Source organism: Podarcis pityusensis (assembly GCF_964106645.2).
Source record: "Podarcis pityusensis genome assembly, chromosome: 6".
In the NCBI taxonomy this organism is placed as follows: domain Eukaryota; kingdom Metazoa; phylum Chordata; class Lepidosauria; order Squamata; family Lacertidae; genus Podarcis; species Podarcis pityusensis.
Window position 1 is genome coordinate 37,286,147 of NC_138030.1, and position 23,001 is coordinate 37,309,147.

Genomic DNA, 23,001 nt, shown 5'->3' on the forward strand with positions numbered 1-23,001 from the left:
GAGTCCATTATATTGAACCTCTGCACCTGTGTAAAGGCCATAGACTTCTATAACTGCACCCTCTGCCTCTGCCTCCCCTCTAAAAAACTCTTTTTAGAGGGGAGGCAGGGCCACTGTGTGACCTTGGGCCAGTTTCAGTCCCTACCTCACAGGGTTGCTGTGCAGATGAAATGGGTGGAGAACTTTGAGCTCCATGGATGAAAGGTAGGATATAAAAATGTAATAATCAATAAATAGGCATCTGCTAAGTCACTAGATAGCCTGGTTGTTGTTGTTTTTTAAAAAAGTCTTTAAATAGTCAGGACTTAACCGGATCTGTCATCTTTTAGTATTTGTTTGCCAAGTTGGGACTGAAGTCTCTTTAAGCCATTTGTGCACAAAACCATTAGGGGATATCCAGGCCTGGCCTGCTTCTTGAATTACTCACTCCAGCTGAGGGATGACATTTGCTCGGCTTGACTTTCCACCTAGTAACCTTTCACCCACTGAAGCTGCCTAACCTCTGTTTGACTCTTTTTTGGGGGAGAGGGTGTTAAAGGGTCTAGGTTCAAACTATCTTGAGATTTAGATAAAGGTTCCTTTGTTTGCCCAAATGAAACATCCCACCACAAAAGCTTGACCAACCCCTGCAAAGTTGGGTACTTGTGGCTAATCTTCTGCTGCATGGCAAATATTGTCACAGGGACATTTTTGGCAGTTTGAAGACTTCTCTGATTAAATTGAAGGTGCGAATTTAATCTTGTGTACCAAACAAAGGATATAAACTGGTGATCCAGAATGTACTGTTCTCCTTTGTGTTTAGGGGGATCTGAAGTTGAGCAAATACTAAGTGGCCACATGTGAAACTGGGGGAAAGAAGTCCATTTTCACCATAGTTGAACAGTGGGTGTTCACCCCTTGATCTGAAGCCCATTCTTTTTCTACTCTGTCATCCTTTAAACTAGGCAACTAGTAAAGTCGCTCTATAACTTCAAGGCTTTTTTTGTTTTAAAAAATCTGTTTCTTGACAAGCTTGACATTTCTTGACAAGCTGTCCAAATTTCGGAGCGTAGCAGTGGTTACAACCCATGTCTTTCTACCCTTTTGCTCATGCCCTTGGACATCATTCTCCGCATCAGGGATAGGGAGCATGTGACTCCCCTGATGTTGCTGGACTACAATTCCCACATCCCTGACTATTGGCCATGCCACCTGGGGCTGATGGGAGTTGAAGTCTAACAACACCATGAGAGTTGCAGGCTCCCCATCCCCGCTTTACACTCTAGAGCAGCCTTTCTCAACCTGTGGGTCCCCAGATGTTGTTGAACTACAACTCCCATCACCCCTAGCTAGCAAGGCCAGAGCTCAGGGATGATGGGAGTTGTAGTCCAACAACATCTGGGGACCCACAGGTTGAGAACGGCTGCTCTAGAGTTTCCTTTATCTCTACTGTACAGTGGGCTATAGAATATTTTTGGCCAATAAGTAGCAAACCTTAAACCCCAAAGCATCCCATGAAGAAGGATGTCAAATCTATCCGGCATAGCTTCAGCTCTTAGATCTACTTAGCATTGGTCTCCTAAATCTAGAGTTCCAGTAACATAATCTCAGAGATATTGAACAACCCAAGAAGAAGGACATACTTCCTAATTGGTACTGATTTTTATTTTATTTAAAACATCACTATACTGCCCTTTATCAGTCAGGCAAGGATGGTACGTAACAAGGTAAAACAGTTCCAGGAAACTCGGCTGGTTAAAATACAGTAAAAATACACCAAGCGGTAAGATCTATTAAACTATGCTCTGCTTTTCTTGAGGTTTGAGTGGCATCCTTACTTGGACTTTTGGGACACCTTTGTTATGTTCAGTTTTGAGCTTTTTTTATATGGTTGTGTGCACTTCTCTCTGTGTGTGTGTATGTGGTCCTCAACCTTCTGTCTTCAAAGTTTGGTGAAATTTTGGTTTTTATAATGGAAAAAAAAATATGAATCATAGAATCATAGAATCATAGAGTTGGAAGAGACCACAAGGGCCATCGAGTCCAACCCCCTGCCAAGCAGGAAACACCATCAGAGCACTCCTGACATATGGTTGTCAAGCCTCTGCTTAAAGACCTCCAAAGAAGGAGACTCCACCACACTCCTTGGCAGCAAATTCCACTGTCGAACAGCTCTTACTGTCAGGAAGTTCTTCCTAATGTTTAGGTGGAATCTTCTTTCTTGTAGTTTGGATCCATTGCTCCGTGTCCGCTTCTCTGGAGCAGCAGAAAACAACCTTTCTCCCTCCTCTATGTGACATCCTTTTATATATTTGAACATGGCTATCATATCACCCCTTAACCTCCTCTTCTCCAGGCTAAACATGCTCAGCTCCCTCAGCCGTTCCTCATAAGGCATTGTTTCCAGGCCTTTGACCATTTTGGTTGCCCTCCTCTGGACACGTTCCAGTTTGTCAGTGTCTTTCTTGAACTGTGGTGCCCAGAACTGGACACAGTACTCCAGTACTCCACAGTACTCCAGGTGAGGTCTGACCAGAGCAGAATACAGTAGCAGTATGAGAGAGAGACATTGCACACACCTTTGTAAATCAAGAAAATCTTTAATAAAAATACATTTTAAAAAATGGACATGAAAAGGAAAAGCTTCCACAGTGCAATAGCAGATTCCATGCTTTGCCTGCATGAAGTTCTAGGTTCAATCACTGGCGTTCCCACATCAAAACAATATGGGGTATCAGGGCTAGGAAAAAGCACTCCTGCTTTGCATCCTTGAGGGTCCTCAGCAGCAACAGGAGACACCACCATCACTAAGTTTATTAACTCAAATTTCCCACAAAAACCAAATGGCAGGTAAAAATGATAGAATACATGCAATTGGCAAATATGACAGGGAGAGTTAGAGGATATCTGATGCAGAAGGTGAATAAAGAAAGGATAGTATTTAAAGAGTACTTGAAAAATGGTTGTGATAACAAAAATCTCTGGGCAGACCTTGAATGATTCTTGTAATATATTGGTGACAAATAATAGAACTTTTTGTAAAGAAATGGGGGGGGGGGGGAGAATAACAAGGCACTGTGGGTAAAATAACAAAATAATAAACAGTACAATGAGAATAATCGGAAGTATATTTTATTTATTCCATCTTTTGTCTTCTATCTTTTGTTTTCTTCTTTTTCTTTTTTTTGTAAAGTATGTGTATGTAGGTTGTATATTTTATATTATTGTGTATTGATGTGTAGGTTGATGTTAATTGTTCAATTAAGTTCTATTTAATATATATTTTTTAAAGTTTATTAATTCAAAGTGAACATTTTCTTCTTTTCTGGATTATCCAAGGTGCACCGTATGGCCATGCACCTGACTTCTGAATTTACTTAAATTGAAATAAAGGTTCTTATGAGAGCCAGTGTGGTGTAGTGGTTAAGAGCGGTAGTCTCGTAATCTGGGGAACCGGGTTCGCGTCTCTGCTCCTCCACATGCAGCTGCTGGGTGACCTTGGGCGGGTCACACTTCTTTGAAATCTCTCAGCCCCACTCACCTCACAGAGTGTTTGTTGTGGGGGAGGAAGGGAAAGAAGATTGTTAGCAGCTTTGAGACTCCTTAAAGGGAGTGAAAGGTGGGATATCAAATCCAAACTCTTCTTCTTCTTCATATCCAACATTTGCTGTATCATAGAAGCCCATCACACCTCGCCCCCCCCAATGTCTTCTATCCAGGCATTGGCCAGACACAGACCTGCTAAGCTTTAGCAAGGTGTTGGCTTCATGGAAATCCCTTTTCCTAGGCATCCTAATCTGATAGTCACCTTTTGTCCTTTTTTAGTGGCAAATGAAATGTTGCCGATGTGATTCCAGAAAGCCTCATGTATTCAACAGTCACCGGGTAGAAAATGTCCTCTCTTCTGCAGGAAATACACGCTGGTGGCAATCCAAGAATGGTAAGCCTCTGCCTTGCTTAGTGGGCCTTCAAGAAAACCAAACAAACACTGTGGACGTGCTCTGGACAATGTCTTGGTTGGATAGCATAGAATAGTAATGATAAGTTGAGTGGGGCAAGGGTTGTGTAGATTCAGCAAACAGGGCTTGGGTTTCAGTGGATTAAATGCAATGGGGAAATGGATGACCTGACTAATGGGAAAATCCGTTTGCAATTTTGTTTTCACAACCTGCTATTCTAAAAACTGCTCTTGTCTTTCTCTACAGATGTGAATCCTGTCTTTCTCCAACTAGACTTGGATAAAAAGTTTCAACTTGATAGCATCTTGATGGATTTCAGGGTATGTGAATAATAACTCTTACACTATTTACTGGGGGTATAAACTTGAATTCAGATGGCCTTTGGAAGCTTAGCTGAATATTATCAGGACTCCAGATACATTACATACATCAGTAGTTTTCAACCAGTGTGCCATGGCACTCTGGAGTGCCTTGAATGGTGGTCAGGGGTGCCGTGGGCAACACTGGCCTCTGTCCCCCTTTCCTTCCCTCCCTCCTCTGATGCCCTCTTGTGTCTCTGCCTCCCAAAGGCTTGTGCAGCTGTTTGTTGCAGCAGCCCTGGCTACAAGCGCCCCAGGCGAATGGTGCCTCTAGGTCTGGTTGGGGGTTCTGGTTGCCAGGAGCTGAGGCGGCATCAGAGTAAGCGAGCAAGTTGGTCAAGGGAGCCCAGCCAGCCAGTCCACCAGCCCTTGTTTTTGGGAATGGACAGACAAGTCCTATGCCCCTGTGGGGCAGTGTGAGGAGGCACATCTCTTTGGGGCAGGGAGGGATGCAACTCAGAGACCAGGGGCGGCAGCAGAGGTGCCCATAGCACTCCCAAGGAGAGAGGAGAAGAGGTTGGGGGAACACCTCACAAGGGGACGGTGTTCGAAAAAGGGTGAGAGGCTGCCAGCTCTGCAGGCAAGGGGTGACATAACTGGGTTCCTGAGCCCCATAGGGGCACCACAGAATGGATGTAGTTGACCAAGGGAGCTGTGGATTCAAAATGGTTGAAAACCTCTGCATACACTATTATTATTCTGCTGGCTTAGGCTGCATCCAATTCCAACCCATTGTTTGTTAACGTTTTCAAAAAGATACAAGGAAAGGAGGAAAAACCTACATTAAAGAAACTGCAGATTTTCAAGAAGAAAATCAATTGTTAAGTTCAGAATCAAGCACAACATTAAGCATTTTTGTTCCATGTACATTTGCACCAAGTATATTGTGATGTGTTAATTTTAATTTTATGGGGGAGAAGGCACAATAACACTGAGGGGCACTGGAAAGACCCTTATGTCAGGTCTGACTATTTGTCCATTGAGCCCATGTCATCTATTTCTTTGGCAGAGATCTTCCCAGTCTTCTTTTATGTGAGCCTTTTTTACCAGAGGTGTGAACTAGGGATTTCACTTGGGATGGTTTGCATGCTCTGCCTTGGAGAAATGGCCTGCTCCTTTGAAGTATATCTTCCTCTATTTTGGCATGTCCAGTCCAGTCCAGTCTGCTTTGATACCTCTTTCCCTCTGTCCCTCCAGAGTCCTCTGCCCACTGGCATGGTGATTGAGCACTCTACAGACTTTGGCAAATCCTGGAAGATTTATCAGTACTTGTCCACAGATTGTGCCACTTCTTTTCCACGGATCTCTAGAGGTCTCCCTCAGACCTGGCAGGATGTGCGTTGCCAGGACATCCAGACTCAAGCGCAGAACGGGGGAAAGGTATAGTAAATGTGATGCTTAATGGATTTCACCAGACTTAAGACTTCTAGGACCTAATTAGTTTGACAACAGCCATCCCCAGAGTGACTTTACTGCACTCTTCCAGGTGCAGATCAACAAATGCCAGAGGGCCCAGCAAGCCCTTTTTGTGGAGAATTGGTAGCCCCTTCCAATCTAGCTGCTCTAGGGCACAGAAGATTTCAGGTCTCTGGGGACAATTTCTTAAGAGACATGCTGGAGCTCAAGAATCCAGCCCCTGACTTGGAAAAACTGCCCTCTGGTGCATGTGGGGAAGCTGTTGAGTAACATTAATGAGGTGATATTCTGTGTTAGAGATGCTTTCCCTCCAGCAGTGATTTCAATGAAAATGTTGGCAGGTGGGTGTGGCAACCCACTTGTCAAACATCTGACATCATAGCAACACCAGGTGATTGTCAGGTAAATCTTCCTATGTACTTATCAAAGTTGGCCTGTAGGGCAGGGGACAGATCTGCCCGCCCTGGGGGGGGGGGGTTGGCAAAAATGTTCCCCATCCATGTTCTAAATCATACAGGGAGTCTATCTAGAGAAGGCTTCTTACTCCAGAAGTTATCGCATAATTCAGCCTGGAGGAGCTGCACAACTTTGTTTAATATGCAGTCCCACAAGTGCTTTGTTTCAGTGCTTCCCTTCCATGTGAGTAATGCATGAAGCAGGCTTGTGTTATGGCTTTCTTTAAAAGGCAAAAAGTATTGTGGTTTAAATCTGTTTCATGGGATTTTAATTGCTGCCGCCACTTTTTGGCAAAGAGAGGGAGGGAGAGAGGGAGGAAGTATCACACAACCCTCCTTTGGTGGGTGAAGAGACTATAGTCTTCCTTGTAGCAGTAATTGGGTGCAAAATCGCCATTTTAGTGCTAATGTAAATAAGCATTTGCCTAACTGGGAAGTGCCGTTGATAGTTTTTAGAATGACAGGATAGAAAATCCCATGCTTTGACTGCCATCATTTTTCCTCCTCTGTTCTTCTAAGGTTGAGTTCAACCCCATTGGTCTTGCATCTGGGATGAGGACACCTCAAAGCCAAAAAATCAACAGTATGTACATATTATTTGTGTCTGCTGGGGTGGGGTAGGGGAAGCTTTTGGGGGATTTCAGGGAGCAGAACTTGTTTAGGCACCCAAGTGGATGGTTTATAAAATCCGGTGCCTGAGCTCACTTTCCTGCTCCTCCTTCCGCATCCCCTTTCCCTTGTTTGTCCTATTTTTTAGATCATCAGCCTGAGGGCAGGTCTTAGAAATGAGCTTTGTAAGCTGCTCTGGGAGCCTTTTAAGCTAAAGAGCAGGGTGAAAATTATTTAAATAAATTTGACTCCTTCATATACCAATGGGGTCAGTGATTTAAGGTTCCTGTGTCTTTTGTGCTGATCTGCATCTGACTCCAGTCCTGACAGCCTCACTCAGACTTTTGGTGTGCTCCTCAGTGCCAGGTGGCAAGTGGTGTGAGCTTTTTAAAGGTCCACCTGGCCTGGCAGGTGCCAGTGATGTTTGGTCCTGGGAGGCCCAGGCACTTGCCCAAGGATCACAGTTGCTGATGCTGGGCTCAGTTTGTTAAATGTGGTTATTGGGACCTAACAGTTATATTGTTTGTACTTCCATGTATTAAGAGGAAAACCACATCCAACGGAGTTTGCATCTCCCTTTCTCACTTGGTCCTTGTCCCAGGAGCTAAAGGCTTTAGGTCCCATCTCACTGTGTGTGTGTGTGTTTCCCTTTGTTTCTCTTTCTCTTGTCTCCAAAAGATCTGGGCCAGTTCACCAACTTGAGAATCAACTTCACCCAGTTGTCGCGTCCTGTGCACCAGGGGTACCGCACGCCCAGTGCCTTCTATGCCTTGAATGAGATGCAAGTGAAAGGGAGCTGCTTCTGCCATGGACATGCAGACCGCTGTGCTGCCCTGGACGCTGCTTCTGCAGGACACAATGTTATGGTGAGGCTGAGGACAGGGAAAGGTTGCTACAGATCTATGTATATCAGTTCTATTCTTCCCAGTTCTATTCTTAGATTCTCGCAGGCCTGCTCTGCAACCTGACCTCTCTCTACGGTTAAATTTGTCCTTACAGGTTTGTAGCGATACACCAGAAGCCCTCTGTGCTTTTGGAAAGCAGATAGTGTTTCCTTGTATTATGCAGAGTGCAAGTGACCAAGATGATAAAGGTCTTGCCATCTTCTCTGCCTGAGCCACAAAAAGAAGGTAGTTTGGCATAGCACAAAGGCCAACCAGCCTGCTTCAAATTGCATTTCTGACTACCTTTAAAAGGTCAATGACCAGCTGCCCTTGGGCTTAGTAAGGCTGCTCAGCGTGCAGCTACTAGCTTCTTTCTAACTGGGCTTCTGGGGCTGCCCAGAGGGCTGATAGGGAGGGCAGAACAGAGAGTGGTGTACATTTTCTTCTTTGCACATCCTTCATTCTGTAGCTCATATCCCCTCCTCATTGTAGCCGTCATAGCTCCTCATCATAGCTCTTGGAGGGGAGAATGGGCAGAAGCAGAGAATGGGGATGGTGGAGAAAACCATTTTGTTCACATCTTAAGGCGAACCTATCCACCAATTCACTCTTCACACCAATTCACAGCAGAATGCAGCAACCGTTTGAAACGTGCACTTCTCTGAATGTCGCAAAGCTGTTTTCCAATCAAAAACCACCTGCAAGACACATGCAAGCAGAAAGTGTGCCTCAGACTTGAACATATTAGTGAAAATAATGTACCAAAGTGCATTATTATAATAGAGAAAATGCAAGCATGTGCATTATTAGACAAAATGAGGAGAAATGCACGTAAATATGTGCTTTAATTTTTGTGTGGACTTGAAAGGAAAATGCATTGTTGCAGAAATGAGGCAAACTGAACCTAAGACTGGAAAAAAGAAAGAGCAACAGAGACAGAATCACCCCTGCCTAGCAAAAAATACTTGAGAAAGAAAATAATGCTCTGTCTCTATGGTCCCTTCAGATGGGATATGGCTCCATTGGGGCACAGAGGAATGTGTGCAAAGGGCAGATGAGAGCAAGTTTCCTCTTGCTTTTGTGCACAGGAGAGTGCAAATAATATTAGCCAAACAAAGTGACAGGCTTCTTGCAGGGGGGAGAGGGTGGTTCAGCACACCCCCACACCTCGATTTATAGGTGGTTTGCATCTTGATATAAAAGCAACATAGCTTAGCTTCCTTTATTGTCTGGCCTGGAGCAGCTTGGACTGGACAGGAGTTTCCAGACAGGAACTTCAGAGTTAAGCCTGAACTGTGAGAGGCAGCACACACAAAGAAGAGGGATTACACAATATAGTTTTTTTTAAATGGCAGCCGTACTCTGATAATCTTCTGTTCAGCCCGGGGAGTGGTAGGGACCATCAGTATAAGGGTTTTTCTTTTGCTTCTGACATAAAGTGCTCTGATTTGGCATGAATGCAGAAGAATCAGAAGAGACACAATGTGAGAATTCATAGCATACCGTAGAAGAGCAGGCTGATCTATGACACCCGCAAAGCAAAGCTTTCTTTGCATCTTCTAGGTGAATGGACAGTGTGTGTGCCAGCACAACACTGCTGGAACAAACTGCGAACAGTGTGCAGCTTTCTTCAATGACCGTCCATGGAGAGCTGCTGAAGATGGCAACCCCAACGAATGTCACAGTACGTATGCCTCTATCCAACTTCCTAGGGAAACAGGCCACACTTTAATTGAGCAAAGCTTTCTTGGAAAGATAACTGGAGTTTATAAAATACAGTGGAACCTCGGTTTTCAAATGTAATCCGTTCCAGAAGTCCGTTCGACTTCTGAAACATCTGAAAACTGAGGATCAAAGGGCTGTCAGCAAGTTCAACGGGGAAAATTGAGAAACATTCCTCGGAAGCCATTCAACTTCCGAGGCACGTTTGAAAACGGAAGCATTCACTTCCAGGTTTTCGGCGTTCGGCTTCCGAAATGTTTGGCAGCTGAGACGTTCGAAAACTGAGGTTTGACTGTATATACTTTGTGCACTGTAGCCACTGGAAATATTATGGTTTCTCCAGTGCTTTTTTATCTGGGGGGGGGGGAATGTAGGGGTATACATACCCCTAAACATTTTGTGAATCTTTGTACTTTTGTCCATTTACTATATTTAGTTTTCCTGATTTGAACTGTAAAATGGTGATTTTCTTGAGTCAAAATGAGAGTACCCCTAAACATTTTTTTTAGAAAAAAAAAGTACTGGGCTTCTCATCAGTTATGGGATCTGCAGATTCCTGAAAGGGTGGAGGTGATCAGGGAAAGGGGAAGCTGAGGTAAAAAGTACAGGAAGGAGTGTTTAAAAGAATCTACTAGCAAACATTTTTAAAAAGGCTGAGGCAGATGAGAGGAGAGCTTTGATTTCCATTTGCAAAGAAGCTAACTGTTTCTTGTCAAACTTCCTCCATCAGCTTGGAGAAAACAGGCAAGTTTGGGGAAATTGCAGTGTGTGTATAGCACAGTGCTGGTGGAATTGATGTTCCCTAAAGTCCTAAGGCTTGCACTCTGGCTGTTTTTCATGTTCTGTGTGGACCCACAATGTGATAAACCTCATGGTTTTATACGCTTGCTGTAGAACTAACCAAAGAGGGAGGCCCAAGCGCCACCTAGTGGTGAAGCTGAAGAGTATACGCACTATTTTCCTTGAACGTCATCTCAGAAATGGCTTTGTCTCTTTTCTCCTAGGGTGCAACTGTAACAGTCATTCTAACAAATGTCATTTTGACCCAGCCGTGTACCAAGCCAGTGGGGGTGTGAGTGGGGGCGTTTGTGAAGACTGCCAGCACAATACGGCAGGGAGGAACTGTGAACATTGCAAGACCAAGTTTTTCCGTAATAAGCGTTTTGAACTTGATCACCCAGAAGCTTGTCTCCGTAAGTGGGTGCTTAAGCATTTTCTTCATGAGTTTTTTCATAATCTTTTTTAACGATAATATTTGAATATTATAGTCTGTTTTATTCCAATGGTAGAGAGAATTCCCCTGTAAGATTGGTGCTCAAAAGAAACCTTTTCTGTATTTTAAGTTGAATCTGAAGTGTAGATATGCCTCCAGATTCTTCACGTCCTTCCTTGTGTCCCATCTTTGGAACTCACAATTCTTTTTCTGAGTCTATATTTTGGTAACTGGAGGAGATGATGAGGCTTTCCTCTTGCTCCCCCCTGAACTAGAATCTTCAAGTTCCTAGTGCATTTTCCTATGCATTTAAAAGGGAGGAGCAGTAAAGCTGCCTTGCAGCTGGCCAGAGAAAAATGAACGGGCTTGTTTTCTGAAATCTTTTGTGCCAATTTCAAGTGAGAGAGAGGAATCCTGAATGGGCAACCCTGTCTGCAAATGAAGAGTGGGAGAAAGAAATGATGAGGAACAAGGCAATGCTAAACCCCTACACAAAGCTCAGGTTTGATGACACCCTTTTAATGTGGCCTGTACCTTTAAAATTTGTTGATTCCATGTCTTCTCTTTTTAGCTTGTGAATGTGACCCAGATGGCACTGTTCCTAACTCCAGCTGTGACCCCCAGACGGGCCGCTGTGTCTGTAAGGACAACGTGCAAGGAGGCCGTTGCCATTTGTGCAAGCCTGGATTCACCCAGTTAACCAACTCTAACCCCCAAGGTTGCAGAGGTTAGTCAAATTTCAACCATGCCAAACTAGATGTGGGCATGGTGGAGATAGCCACCTCCTGCTGTTTATCCTCAATCAAAAGTTTATTTCTTTGGGAGGGCCCTTTATACACTGTGATAGAGATAGATAAATATGTTTAATCTACTTTTAAAGCTGTCTAAACTAGTAGCGACCACTACATCTCATTACAATTCATTCCATACATGAAAACTGTACAGTGGGTGAAGAAATTCTTCCCTTGTGTTTGTTTGGAACCTATAGCCATTCTCATGTTTTGAGAGACAAGCATTTCTTTCTCCACTGTTCATAATTTTATAAAGCTCTCACATGACCCCTGTTTAGTTACCTCAAAGGCCTCAAATCAGTCAAACAAGCACCTATCTTCATGGGGGATCCACCCACTTTGGTTATCCTTTCTCTGTAACCCATGAGACCATAATATTGGTGAAGCTCTGCTTGTGCTGTTGCACTAGTACGAATGCAGCACATAAACTGTGAGAAGATCAATTCAATGTGAGCAAAACCTGGACCATTTTCACACAGCCACCACCAGCATCACTGCTCTTATGTTGGCGGTGTGCATATGAGAGGAGCCAGCCAGCAGTAAATCACACTGAGCAAGTGGAGTTAACTCTTTATTAGCAAAAAACAGGATATGCACATGGGTGTCAGGTCTAATAAGAATAGTAGCTCATCTCTGGTAGGTCTTGCCACCTTGAAGCAGTTGCTGAAACTGCTGCCCAAAGTCTGGGGTTTTCCCTAAGCAATCTGAGACTGCGCCTGTGTGAAGCTATCTCCTGGTTCTGGGAGACCAGGGGCGCGGGGGGGGGGAAGCTTGTTGCAGCAGGAGGGGGAGACACTCATGCCTCTCCACCAGCTGGAGTCGTCTCTCTCTCTTGGCCTCTCTGCTCTCCTGATTTAGAGCCAGTGTGGTGTAGTGGTTAAGAGCAGTGGACTCGTAATCTGGGGAACTGGGTTCGCGTCTCCGCTCCTCCACATGCAGCTGCTGGGTGACCTTGGGCTAGTCACACTTCTTTGAAGTCTCTCAGCCCCACTCAACTCACAGAGTGTTTGTTGTGGGGGAGGAAGGGAAAGGAGAATGTTAGCTGCTTTGAGACTCCTTAGGGTAGTGATAAAGCAGGATATCAAATCCAAACTACTACTACTACTATTACTACTACTCTTCTTCTTCTTCTTCTTCTTCTTCTTCTTCTTCTTCTTCTTCTTCTTCCTCTGATACAGAAGTTCTCTCTGCCACAGACTCTTCCTGCTCACCAAACCCTGTTACCTTCCAACACCACCTCCTCCCAGTCTTCTTCCTCTTCTCCCTCTAACCACTCATTGTTGTCCCACCACCAGTCCCCTGGCTCTAAGCTGCCTTCCCCTGGGGGTTCCCCAGCTGATTCCTCCCATCATTTCTCTGCATTCAACCAGTCCACAACAGCATACTATGTAAGGGCAATCTAGCCTTAAAATTATTTTTTGAAACAGAGCAGGTTGAAACATTCAAAACATAGCCCTAGGAAGATGGAAGAAGAGGGAAAGAGTTTTTCTTTCAATTTCACACAGATTTGAAGATCTTAACGCTTATCCTCCAGGCAGGTCCCTTGTGGCATATGGTTTCAACTGAGGCTTGGCTTACATAACCAATTTCTCTAGATCCACCTTCATTTATCTCTCACAATCTCTTGGGCAGACCTTGCCTTGTTTTAGATTAAAATGAAATGTAGCCTCTGCAAGCAGCTATACTGATGGGTTTCAGCTCCCTCCCAGCAGGTGGCAGTAGCTGCTTTGCTAAGCTTGATCTTGGAGAACAGCCGCAGAACATGACAGCAATAGCTGGACAGAATCACCTTGGGGAAGGACCGTAGCCTAGTGGCACAGCAAATGCCTTCCATGCAGAAGGTTCCAGGTTCAGTCCCCGGCATCTCCAGCTGGGAATGTTCTCCGCATGGAACCTTGGAGAGCTACAGCCAGTCAGTGTAGACAACAGTGTGTGAAGTGGACCAGTTTGCTGGCTCAATAGAAGGCAGTTTTTGTATGTTCCTGCCATTATTCATAAGAAGACTGATCTCCTGTGGTCAGCTGAGGGGGGGGGGAGGGTCTGTGCTGAGGAAACAAATCTAATTTCATGGAACAATATCTGCTTGGATATGACTAGTATCTGGAGTGGTAATGGGCACTGTCTGTCATAGCCTCAGTTCAAAACTGTAATTGATTAGTGATGTTGCTAAAGAGTGCATCTCCTTAGTTTGAAATGCAGACCTCGGTGTCTCATGATGCTCAGCTCCAGTCTGAGATGCATGCTTTGATAATTGCAATGTCTGTGGTGATATCAAGCATGAAGAGCAACCAGCCTTCATTCTTAATTTGATGCTGAATAGATTTAGTAAATTTCTATACCACCCTTCATCTAAGGCTCACAGGGGGGTTTACAATATAATAGCACAAAAATGGATAACAAATGAAAACAATACCTCATCCGTCACACAGTTTTAAAAGCCATAGATTGTTTAATTAGCCAAAGGCCTGGGAGAAGAGGAATGTTTTCCCCTGGTGCCTAAAGATGTGTAAACTAAAGATGTGCAATGAAGGCACCAGGTGAGCCTCCCTGGGGAGAGCGTTCCTCAAGTGGGGAGCCAGCACCCGCCCACTGCCGCATCTGCAGATGTAAAGGAGAAGTAGAGCTGTGTGTTGTCAGCATATTGCTGACAATGTACTCCAAAGCTCTGGGTGACCCCACCCAGCAGTTTCATGTAGATGTTAAACAGCATGGGGGATAAAATTGAACCATGAGGAACCCCACATTGAAGGCTTCATAGTGTTGAAGAGCACTGCCTGAGCACCACTTTCTGGAAATGTCCATCCAAGTAGGACTGGAACCACCGCAAGTGGTGCTGCCCTCAACTCAGACATCTGCCCCAGATACAGTGGCCAATGGTATTGAAAGCCCGTGAGACCTCAAGGACACATTGATGAGAGGTTGAGGACATGAGGATACATTTCCCCTGTCTCTCCCCCAACAGAGGTGGTCACGAAGGGTGGCCAAAGCAGTTTCTGTGCTAAAACCAGCCCTAAACATTGACTGAAATGGTCTAGAAAATCAGTTTCCTCCAACAGCACCAGGATCTGGTCTGCAGCCAGATGGGTGGGGATCACCGACACTTCCAGGGAGATCCTTTCCTTCTTCCAGATCAATGTGTTTCAGGAAGTCTATAGCAGAGCTGGGGACTGGAGGCGAATCTGCCCCCAAACCCCTCCCTATCTGGCCCTCTGGATGTTCTCCTTGCTTGGCTGGATGGAAGACAGAGAGGGGTATATAGAAAATAGCCTACTGCAGAAAGGTCACATTTACATTCATTGGCCCACCTTCTATTGCCCCTGGCTCCACCTGCCATTGGCATGACTTTCAAAACCTGGAGCCAGCACGGAAGGGAAAGAATTTTACAACAAGACTTTGCTACTGGCGGACTGAAGGGTTTCATCAGCTTTGATTTTATCTATTTAATTCTATATCACCCTGTACCCACAGGTTCACAGGAGACCTGATACCTCCTGCGCACACCCCAGGAGCATCCCCCAGTAGTTCCAACACAAATGCTGGCTCCTTTGTTTTCCAGATTGCGCCTGCAGTGTTTTAGGCAGCCGCCACAACGTGCCATGCGACGACGAGACGGGCCGCTGTTCTTGCCTCCCCAATGTGGTGGGAGACAAGTGTGATGAATGCGCCGCCAATCACTGGAAAATTGCAAGTGGGCAGGGCTGCCAGGCTTGCAACTGTGACCCTCAGCATTCACGCAGCCCTCAGTGTAACCAGGTACTGCCCACGAAGCAGCAGTGCAGCAGCTTACAGCTCTAGAGGTGGGCGGGAAGAGGGAAATTCTGGGCCATTGCACTTTGTAGCACCACGATCAGGGCATTGTCTTCTTAGTCCTGCAGAGACAGGGGGAAGCTGTTTTGCTCAGTATCTAGGCTACAGTTGAGAGTACTTAGTACATTCGGTGGTATTGGGTGGTAATGCTTTCTGCAGATTTTACTAACTGAGGCTGTATATCTGGGCATGGGGGTTGCTGTTGCCTGTTTGAATTAGGGATGGAGGAAAAATTCATTTTAAAGCAAAGTGGCCTCATTTGCGGGTCCCTGATGGCTATGTGGATTAAAATGCAGCTGTCCATCAGATCACACATTTCTCTGGATTTTGCGAGGCAGTTTTTAAAAATGCACACGAAATTTATGTTTTATGGAAAAATGCATACAACAATCCATATTTGTGGGGGAGCATTAAAAAGCATACAGGACTGTGGCTGGTAACTGACTTTTACTCAGAGTAGATCCATTGAGATGAATAAGCCTAAGTTGGTCATGTCCATCAATTTCAATGGGCCTCCTCTGAGTAGGAATAGCATTCGTTGCAATCCCATGTATTTTAGGGGAAGGATGAGTACAACATGTGTACCATTTAAATGTAGTTTTTCTTTTGCATTAAACCGCCCCCCCAACACTGTAAAACTTAGAATGTAACAGACCTAAAACTGAACATAATGCTCAAATACATGTGAAACTAACCTGTAACGGAAATAGACTGATTTTTCCATTCCTACCACGAATGCTTTCTCATGAAAAACAAGCAGCTGAGGCCGAAGTTGGAGCTTTTCCTTGTAAATCCCTTCTGGAACTCAATTATTCTCCAGACCAACAGGCCTAACTCTGCAGTTCTACGTCAAAGAGATTTCCTCCCTGGCATCTTTCTCTCTTGTTTTGCAGTTTACAGGGCAGTGTCCATGCAGAGAAGGCTATGGGGGCCTGACATGCTCTGCTCCTGAAGTACGGGTTTGTCCGGACCAGTCTTATGGAGATGTCAGGACAGGATGTAGAGGTAAGGAATGCAGGTTGCACTCACCTGTAAACCACTGGGTGTTTAAATGGTTCTTGCCATCTTGCTGTTCCATCTAACTCGGGTCTGGAGGAGCCTGTGGCCCTCCCGATATGGTTGTAGTTCATCTCCCTCCTTCTCTAATAGCTGGCTGTTGGGGAGAAGAGTGAGCAGCCAGAGGGATGCACTGTGGAAATGTCAGCCTGTAACCAGCAAGTAAAGCCTGTGAGTATTTTTGAGGGATCCAGACCCTTCTTATTCTCCTCTCTCAACAGCTTGCGACTGCAACTTCCAGGGCACAGAGGAAATGGGCTGTGACAAGCTGACAGGCAGATGTCTTTGCCGTCCCGGCTTTACTGGAGACCGCTGTGACCAGTGCCAGCGGGGCTACTGTGGCAACTATGACCACTGTGAGGCATGCAACCCTTGCTTCCAGGCCTATGATGATGAGCTCCATAGGTTTGGCTTGCGCCAGGCCACCTTGAAAAATTCCACCCAGCGGCTTCCGGTGGGGACAATGAGCTCCGGCTTCAGCACCCGCCTCTTAGAAGCAGAAGGCGAAGCACAGCTCATCCAAGGGATCCTGGGAAACCCCCTCTTGACGGAGCAAGGGCTGGATCAGGTGGCCAACGCCATTGCGTCGATCAGGTGAACAGGAATTGCATTCTACTTACTGTCAGCAAGCAAGCATTGTCCAAAGCATGAAGATAACAATCTCTGATGCTTTGCTTTTAAGCAGTCTCTCTTCTACTTAATGGGTAGAGCATGAGATGCTTAATCTCAGGGTTGCAGGTTCAAGCCCCACCTTGAGCTAAAGATTCCTGCGTTGCCGGGGACCTAGAGAGGGGCCCTAGTTCCTTGCCAATCCTTCCTTGGGTGCTTCCAGACTGTCACTGTTTTGTGAGAGGGATTCAAGTGCATATTGTAAATGGAGGTTTGTGAAGTTGGATTAAAGTGCTCTGTTGCTCTAGCGGGACAAATCCAACTCGAAAAAGAGTGGCTCGGAAAATGACAAGGAAATGTACTTAAAAGTGTGGGTAAGACATATGAATGCCAGGCAACCAATCAGGATGAAGGCTCATTGTTACATTACTGCCCTGCAAACAAGATAGGAATGAATACTCGAGAAAGACCTCACATAGTCTAACCTCTGCGTAAACTTTGTGCAAACAAAGTGGAATGAATGTTCAATAAGCAGATCGTCTGCAGGAGCCCATTGATTCACTGGCAGTCTATGAAGAAGTCAGTCTTTTAGTCTCTCATAGGGGCACAGAATACTAATGACATGCTTTCATTTGTTTCACAGTATAAAATCTGTGAAACACTGTGCACATTCAAGGTGGTATCCAGCTGCCCATTCAGTGATTATATGTTTGAATCAATTGTTTTAATTACTTTATCCACTTCAGTCCTTGTCTGTTAATTATTATAAACTGCCCTGTGATCCTCAGATGGAGGGTTGTATAGAAAATTAGCAAACAAATAATAGTATTAAATTAAAATTCTGTTCTGTCCCTTCCGTTACATTTGTTGTCCTGCATTTGATACCAGTGGGTACTCGGCTGCTGATATATGAGTCAGAATCTTCAAGCTTTATTTCAAAGAAGTGCCACTGATTTCATGGGCGTATGTTGGCATGAAGGTTTTAAGGGCAGTAATCACTGGATGAAAGAAAGAGAATAATTACAAGATGTACCGGTATGCTGAAACCAAAACCAACTATCCTGTTTTTGTTTTGTTTTGTTAATTCCAGGCAGACTATTGAAGGTTTAAGACATGAAATACCTTTCAGGGATGAAGCATCCTCTTTATCCATAGATATGGATAATCTTGATAGAAGCCTGGTTCTGATCATCACTGAGTACCAAAACAAGAAGGCTCAGTTTGAAGCCAGCCGAAGCACAGATGTCTCAGGTATAATACCTGTGTTTCAACCACTACATTCATCAGTTCATACATAAGCGGCTGTATCTCCTACTGTAAATACGGACAATAATCTGATTATTGGGCGACTTTGCCATATTGTGGATTTTGTGTCCTGCCTGAAAGAAATTGAAGAGAGATCTTCAACTTAAGTCAGGCTTTCACAATCTTTCCCACTTCTCATTTTTCCTCTTCCAACCCCCTCCCCTTTGCCTGTAAGAGTGGATCCAAACACAGGAGCTTATATCAGAGACAACGTTGCACTCTCACAAAAGCACATTTCCTAGTGACCCTCAGAGGAAGCTTTGGTCATTTGCACACAACACTTTTGTTTTCAGCTGCTTAAAAATGGCAACCTACTGTGGATGGAATATTTTTCTTCTTCTTCCCCCCTGTGTTAAAGGTGTTATGAAACTGACCCCACAGCTCAGGGTGTGTAGCCTCATCCCGCTAGCATATCTAGAAAAACAGATTTTGCAGTGCTTCAAAGTAACTTAACAACTCTACATCAAAAAGAATGACTTTCAGTTTGTGAATTGACCCCGGGCTCCAGTCTCTGGCAGATCTGCAAGGCGTTTCTAATTATTCTTCTCACTCACATCACACAGCCTATAGTTCTTACCAGCAAAGTGCTGCTCTGAGGCTTTCCAGACACACCCCAGTGGTATTAGTAGGCCATTTCAAGAAATGTATGTTTTAAGTTGTTTCTGTTCCTGCTTGGTGATCTAATTAGAAGTGTGCAGAACATCCTCCCCTCCAGGGAATTATCGCCAGTCTGATTGAAACTTTTTTTTTGCTTCCCTTGAAAATCACTGGATGTTTCCCTTGATTAGGAAGCTCCAAATTAGCTTCCGGATTTTGCTGTAGGTGAAGTGTGATGGCAACTCTGGATGTAATATATTTACTCTGGAAGGCTAAAGAGGACTTTCCAGCACTTTCTCAAACCTACATGTTCACTTACTGCAGTAGCTTCAGTTTTGCCTCCCTTTCTGAACCCTGATGGAAGGAAGGAGGTGTGACAGACCACATACCTCAGCTTGCTAAGTTCTGATGTGAATCTTGGAGCTGCAGGTGGCAGAGGCACGTCTCTACTATAACATGTACAGTACAGCTTAGCTTTGTATAGTACATTTTCAAAAAACAAAACAAAACACTAATGCAAGAGAAAAACAGCCATTAAGCAGTTTCATGTGAATGGCGATTGGCAAGTGCTTTTCAGCTGGCGTCCTTGTGATTCACTGCTCTGGCAGATCCTCCTTCCTCCTTTTTTCAAGGTAGAACTCCATACCAGGAGGCCTTGAAAAGGAAAGCTGCATTGTGAGTCACTAAGCCATCTAAACATCATTTTTTCCTTTGTTTCCCTAGGAGCTTTCAAGACACTCAGCTCTGCGCATCAGACATCTTCCAATGCCAGCTTGCGCATAGCTGGCTCTTCCAGGCTGCTGGCCCAGTCTGCGGAAAACAGGCAGAGTGCTGAGGAGCTAGAGAGTGATCTTGCAAGCCATGGGTCAGGACTGGAGGCTCTGCAGGCTGAAATGGCCTTCTCTCCAAACTTGACTCCTGCCATTAATAAGGTGAAGCCAGCAGTTAACCTCTACCAAAGGTGCCGCTGCATAGCATCATTACTCAATTTGCCTCATAAATTGTTACCCAGTGAACACTGCTTCCCATTGTTCTGACTGCAGCCCAGTAATGGCTACAGACTAATGAGGCAGAAGGTTGTTTGGGGCCAAAGTCTGTTATTGTTATTGGGTGTTTTTTTTATTCCTCTTTTCTGCTGTTCTACTATTGCCATGGAGACTGATGTAAGCATCTCCGGTTTCCATGAAAAACCACCCATCTAATCTTGCTGCATTTCAGCGCAAGTGTTCTCAAATGAAATCTATGGGTGTGGAGGAGTTGGGGATATCAGGAATCTCAACTGCCTCTGGATCTCTTTCTCTCCTGTGAACCCTACAGTTGTTTGTAGTTGGGCAGAAATTTTGCAAAGGGGTGGGGAGAGGATGTCTGCTTTCCTCCTGGAGTATGGGTGAAGGACCTCCAACCCAAATACCCAAGGCAGCACTCATTGGCTCTCTGTCCCTTGAGACACTTTCCAGGCCATGTTCCTTCACCAGCCAAGAACTGCGCCCCTTGAGTGCTTTGGCCTGGCCTGGCTTTTGCTTGCCAGGATGGAGGAATATGTAGATATAGTGTGTGTGCAGAAATCTCTGGATTTTGTGTGACTGGAATGTACTGTACTAAGAAAAGGTAGGGCTTACAACAGTTGCCCTGTCCATTTGTGGCTCCGTGGGGCTGCAAATGGTTTCTTTTAGCTTGCTGCTGTGGCAGTGCTTTTAATCCCTTTCTGGGAAATTTTACTTAATATTTATGAAAATCCAAAGCATTATTTGTGTATGAAGTATTAAAGCAGAACAGCAATGTTCAGCTCTCTCTTTGGGGCTGCCCTTGAGGTTGACCCGGAAACTGCAGCTAGCGCAAGATGTGGAGGCTGCACTGTTCACCTTTTGCTATCATGTTACCCCGCTGCTGGAAGAATTGCAATGGCTGTCAATTAGCTGCAGGAAATTGGATGGAATGGACTTAAGAATGAGCAGGTGCAAAACGGACACAGACTGGAAAAAAGTGACCCACCCTCCTCCCTTCGTGTATCATTGTGACTACTCCTTTCCCCCCTTCCCCATCCCACCCCCACTGACTCCCAAGCAGTCCTTTGAGCTATCTATGTGCCCCTCCCAGTGGGAAATGTCTTCTGGGTCATCTCCAACCAGCAGTGAGCTCTCTACATGTCAAGGGCCTTGGCCATGCCCATAGAACCTTCTTCTTTGATTGCCTTTTATGTTGTCTCCATTTAGGCATCTAAAGCTGGGTGCTGTGCATCAGTGGATGTGCTATACTATAAGTGCATGAAGATAGTAACTCCCTGAATCATTTTTGGTTTTTGTATTATTGAAGGCATAACTTAATTGATTGTGTGGCTTCTCTGTTTAGATTTGCAGTGGCATCAGGTCAGAGATTTGCAGCCCTGGGGAATGTTCTGGAGAAGTATGTCCACAGCAAAACACAACTGGATGTGGCCCTGGTCGGAGCTGTACTGGAGTGTTCTCACTTTCTGGAAGTTCCATCCAAACTGCCACGAAAACCTCCCAAGATATCCACAACTTAAATATCCGACTTCAGGAGACTACACAGATGGTGTGTGTGTGTGTGTGTGTGTGTGTGTGTGTGTGTGTAGAAAGGAAAAGGAGAGCTCCTACCTTTGCCTTCTTGGGAGACAAAGAGTCTCTTTTGCAATTGCCAAGGAAAATGCATGACTTGTGCTGTGTGGCTTTTTGTGAACATGTGAACATGTTTGTCATGACACCCAACATGCAAACAGCATTCCTTCAATTTTAAACTCTGCCCAGGTAACTTTTCAATTTGGGAGATCCACCTGGCGAATATTGCTTTGTGAGGGTGCCCTGTCTGACAGGTACACTGCACAGGGCAGGGTGTCTTCCAGAAGTTGTTGGACTCAGGCTTTCATCAGCCCTAGCCAGCCTCATTAACATTCAGGGATAATTGGAGTTGTCACCGAGAAGCACCTGGAAGGCACCAGGTTGGCTGTCTCTGCACCAGCACAACAGCTGAAAGTGAAACATCCAAGAAGCATCTTGGGTGTGCCCTCTTCCTGAACAAAAATATGGCGTGTGGAGCAAATGAGAACCTGCTTGTGAATGTGCATAATGCATGTTGTTGTGATGCCATTGTGGGATTTTGCAGAAACAAATACCCATGTTCTGAGTGCCTGTTGGTTGTTGCAGAGAAGGCAATGGCACCGTTCATTTTCTTCCTCAATTTCTACATTTTTCACTATAAAAACACATTTTTTTGTTTCTGAAATACTAGGAAGCACTGGGTAATTAAGAAACAGGGAGATTGAAAGTATGGATGAATGACACTCTGGAACCAGCTTAGGATCTTAGAAACTGACTCTGCCTTGCATGTTGTTTGACATAGATCAGAGCTGCAGAAATAGCTGTTGGCCAAATTCAGACTAATGCCCAGAGCCTGGGAGACCAAATGACTTCAACTAGGGCCCAGATAGAGGGAGACATCCATCGCACCCAGCAGTTCATCTACCAGGTTCGCAACTTTCTGACAGGTAAGTCTATGCATGAAACTTCTGTCTTTGATTTCTTGCTGTTACATTATCTTTAAAATGGTCAGCTTTCTCATAAAACACACATACATGAAGCAAATGATCAAGTGCTATTCATTGGACCAATTCATTGATTAAAAAGTTTCATGCTTACAGGACTATGAATAGTTCTAAAATGTATGCTAAGGCCAGATAGATAGCAGCTAGCTGTTGCTGGGGAAAGGACAAAACATTAGATAGCAGGCAAGACTTCCTCCAAGCCCTTCAGAGACAAATACAGCAGATGAAAAGCATACAGCAAATTTGCCGCTATTCGAGGATGGCTGTTACAAAACCATTCTTCCTGCTTGTATTTTCCTTGCTCAATATCTTTTGCCGATTGTCTGTGACTCCTGCCCGCTGGTACAGAAATAGAATCCATTGTGCATCATAGTGGTTATGCACAAAAGCTTTATCCAAATGGTTATGAGCTGGACTACTTCCCAAGTTATGCTTAAAACATGTGGGAGTTTACTTTTGAGTCAAGGGCATGTGGTAGAAAAGTTGTACTGGCAGTGCAGGAGTGCATTTAAGAGAAAGGATGTGCCAGCCCAGGATCTAGTTGCAGAAGTTTGGTCAATGGGGGCCTTACCTTCAAAGATAGTGGTGGCATTCTGACATTACAGTTTCACACAACTTTGGGCAAAGCAGGAGGGTTTGACTTGACGCGCTTTGAGGTTCCTACCAATTCTAGGATGCAGA

General features: G+C 44.9%; 1 protein-coding gene across 1 annotated transcript in view; it reads left to right on the plus strand.

Annotated features, from left to right (window-relative positions):
* The window catches only part of LAMB3 (laminin subunit beta 3), a 47,487-nt gene that overhangs the window by 15,400 nt on the left and 9,086 nt on the right, over window positions 1-23,001 (plus strand). The window contains exons 4-18 of the mRNA XM_081009790.1: window positions 3,805-3,919; window positions 4,185-4,258; window positions 5,495-5,677; window positions 6,688-6,751; window positions 7,456-7,643; window positions 9,225-9,345; window positions 10,388-10,576; window positions 11,168-11,323; window positions 14,944-15,140; window positions 16,088-16,199; window positions 16,472-16,844; window positions 17,950-18,110; window positions 19,485-19,693; window positions 21,111-21,314; window positions 22,119-22,263. Coding sequence (XP_080865916.1) covers window positions 3,805-3,919; window positions 4,185-4,258; window positions 5,495-5,677; window positions 6,688-6,751; window positions 7,456-7,643; window positions 9,225-9,345; window positions 10,388-10,576; window positions 11,168-11,323; window positions 14,944-15,140; window positions 16,088-16,199; window positions 16,472-16,844; window positions 17,950-18,110; window positions 19,485-19,693; window positions 21,111-21,314; window positions 22,119-22,263 — 2,491 coding nt within the window. The remainder of the gene's footprint in view (window positions 1-3,804; window positions 3,920-4,184; window positions 4,259-5,494; window positions 5,678-6,687; window positions 6,752-7,455; window positions 7,644-9,224; window positions 9,346-10,387; window positions 10,577-11,167; window positions 11,324-14,943; window positions 15,141-16,087; window positions 16,200-16,471; window positions 16,845-17,949; window positions 18,111-19,484; window positions 19,694-21,110; window positions 21,315-22,118; window positions 22,264-23,001) is intronic.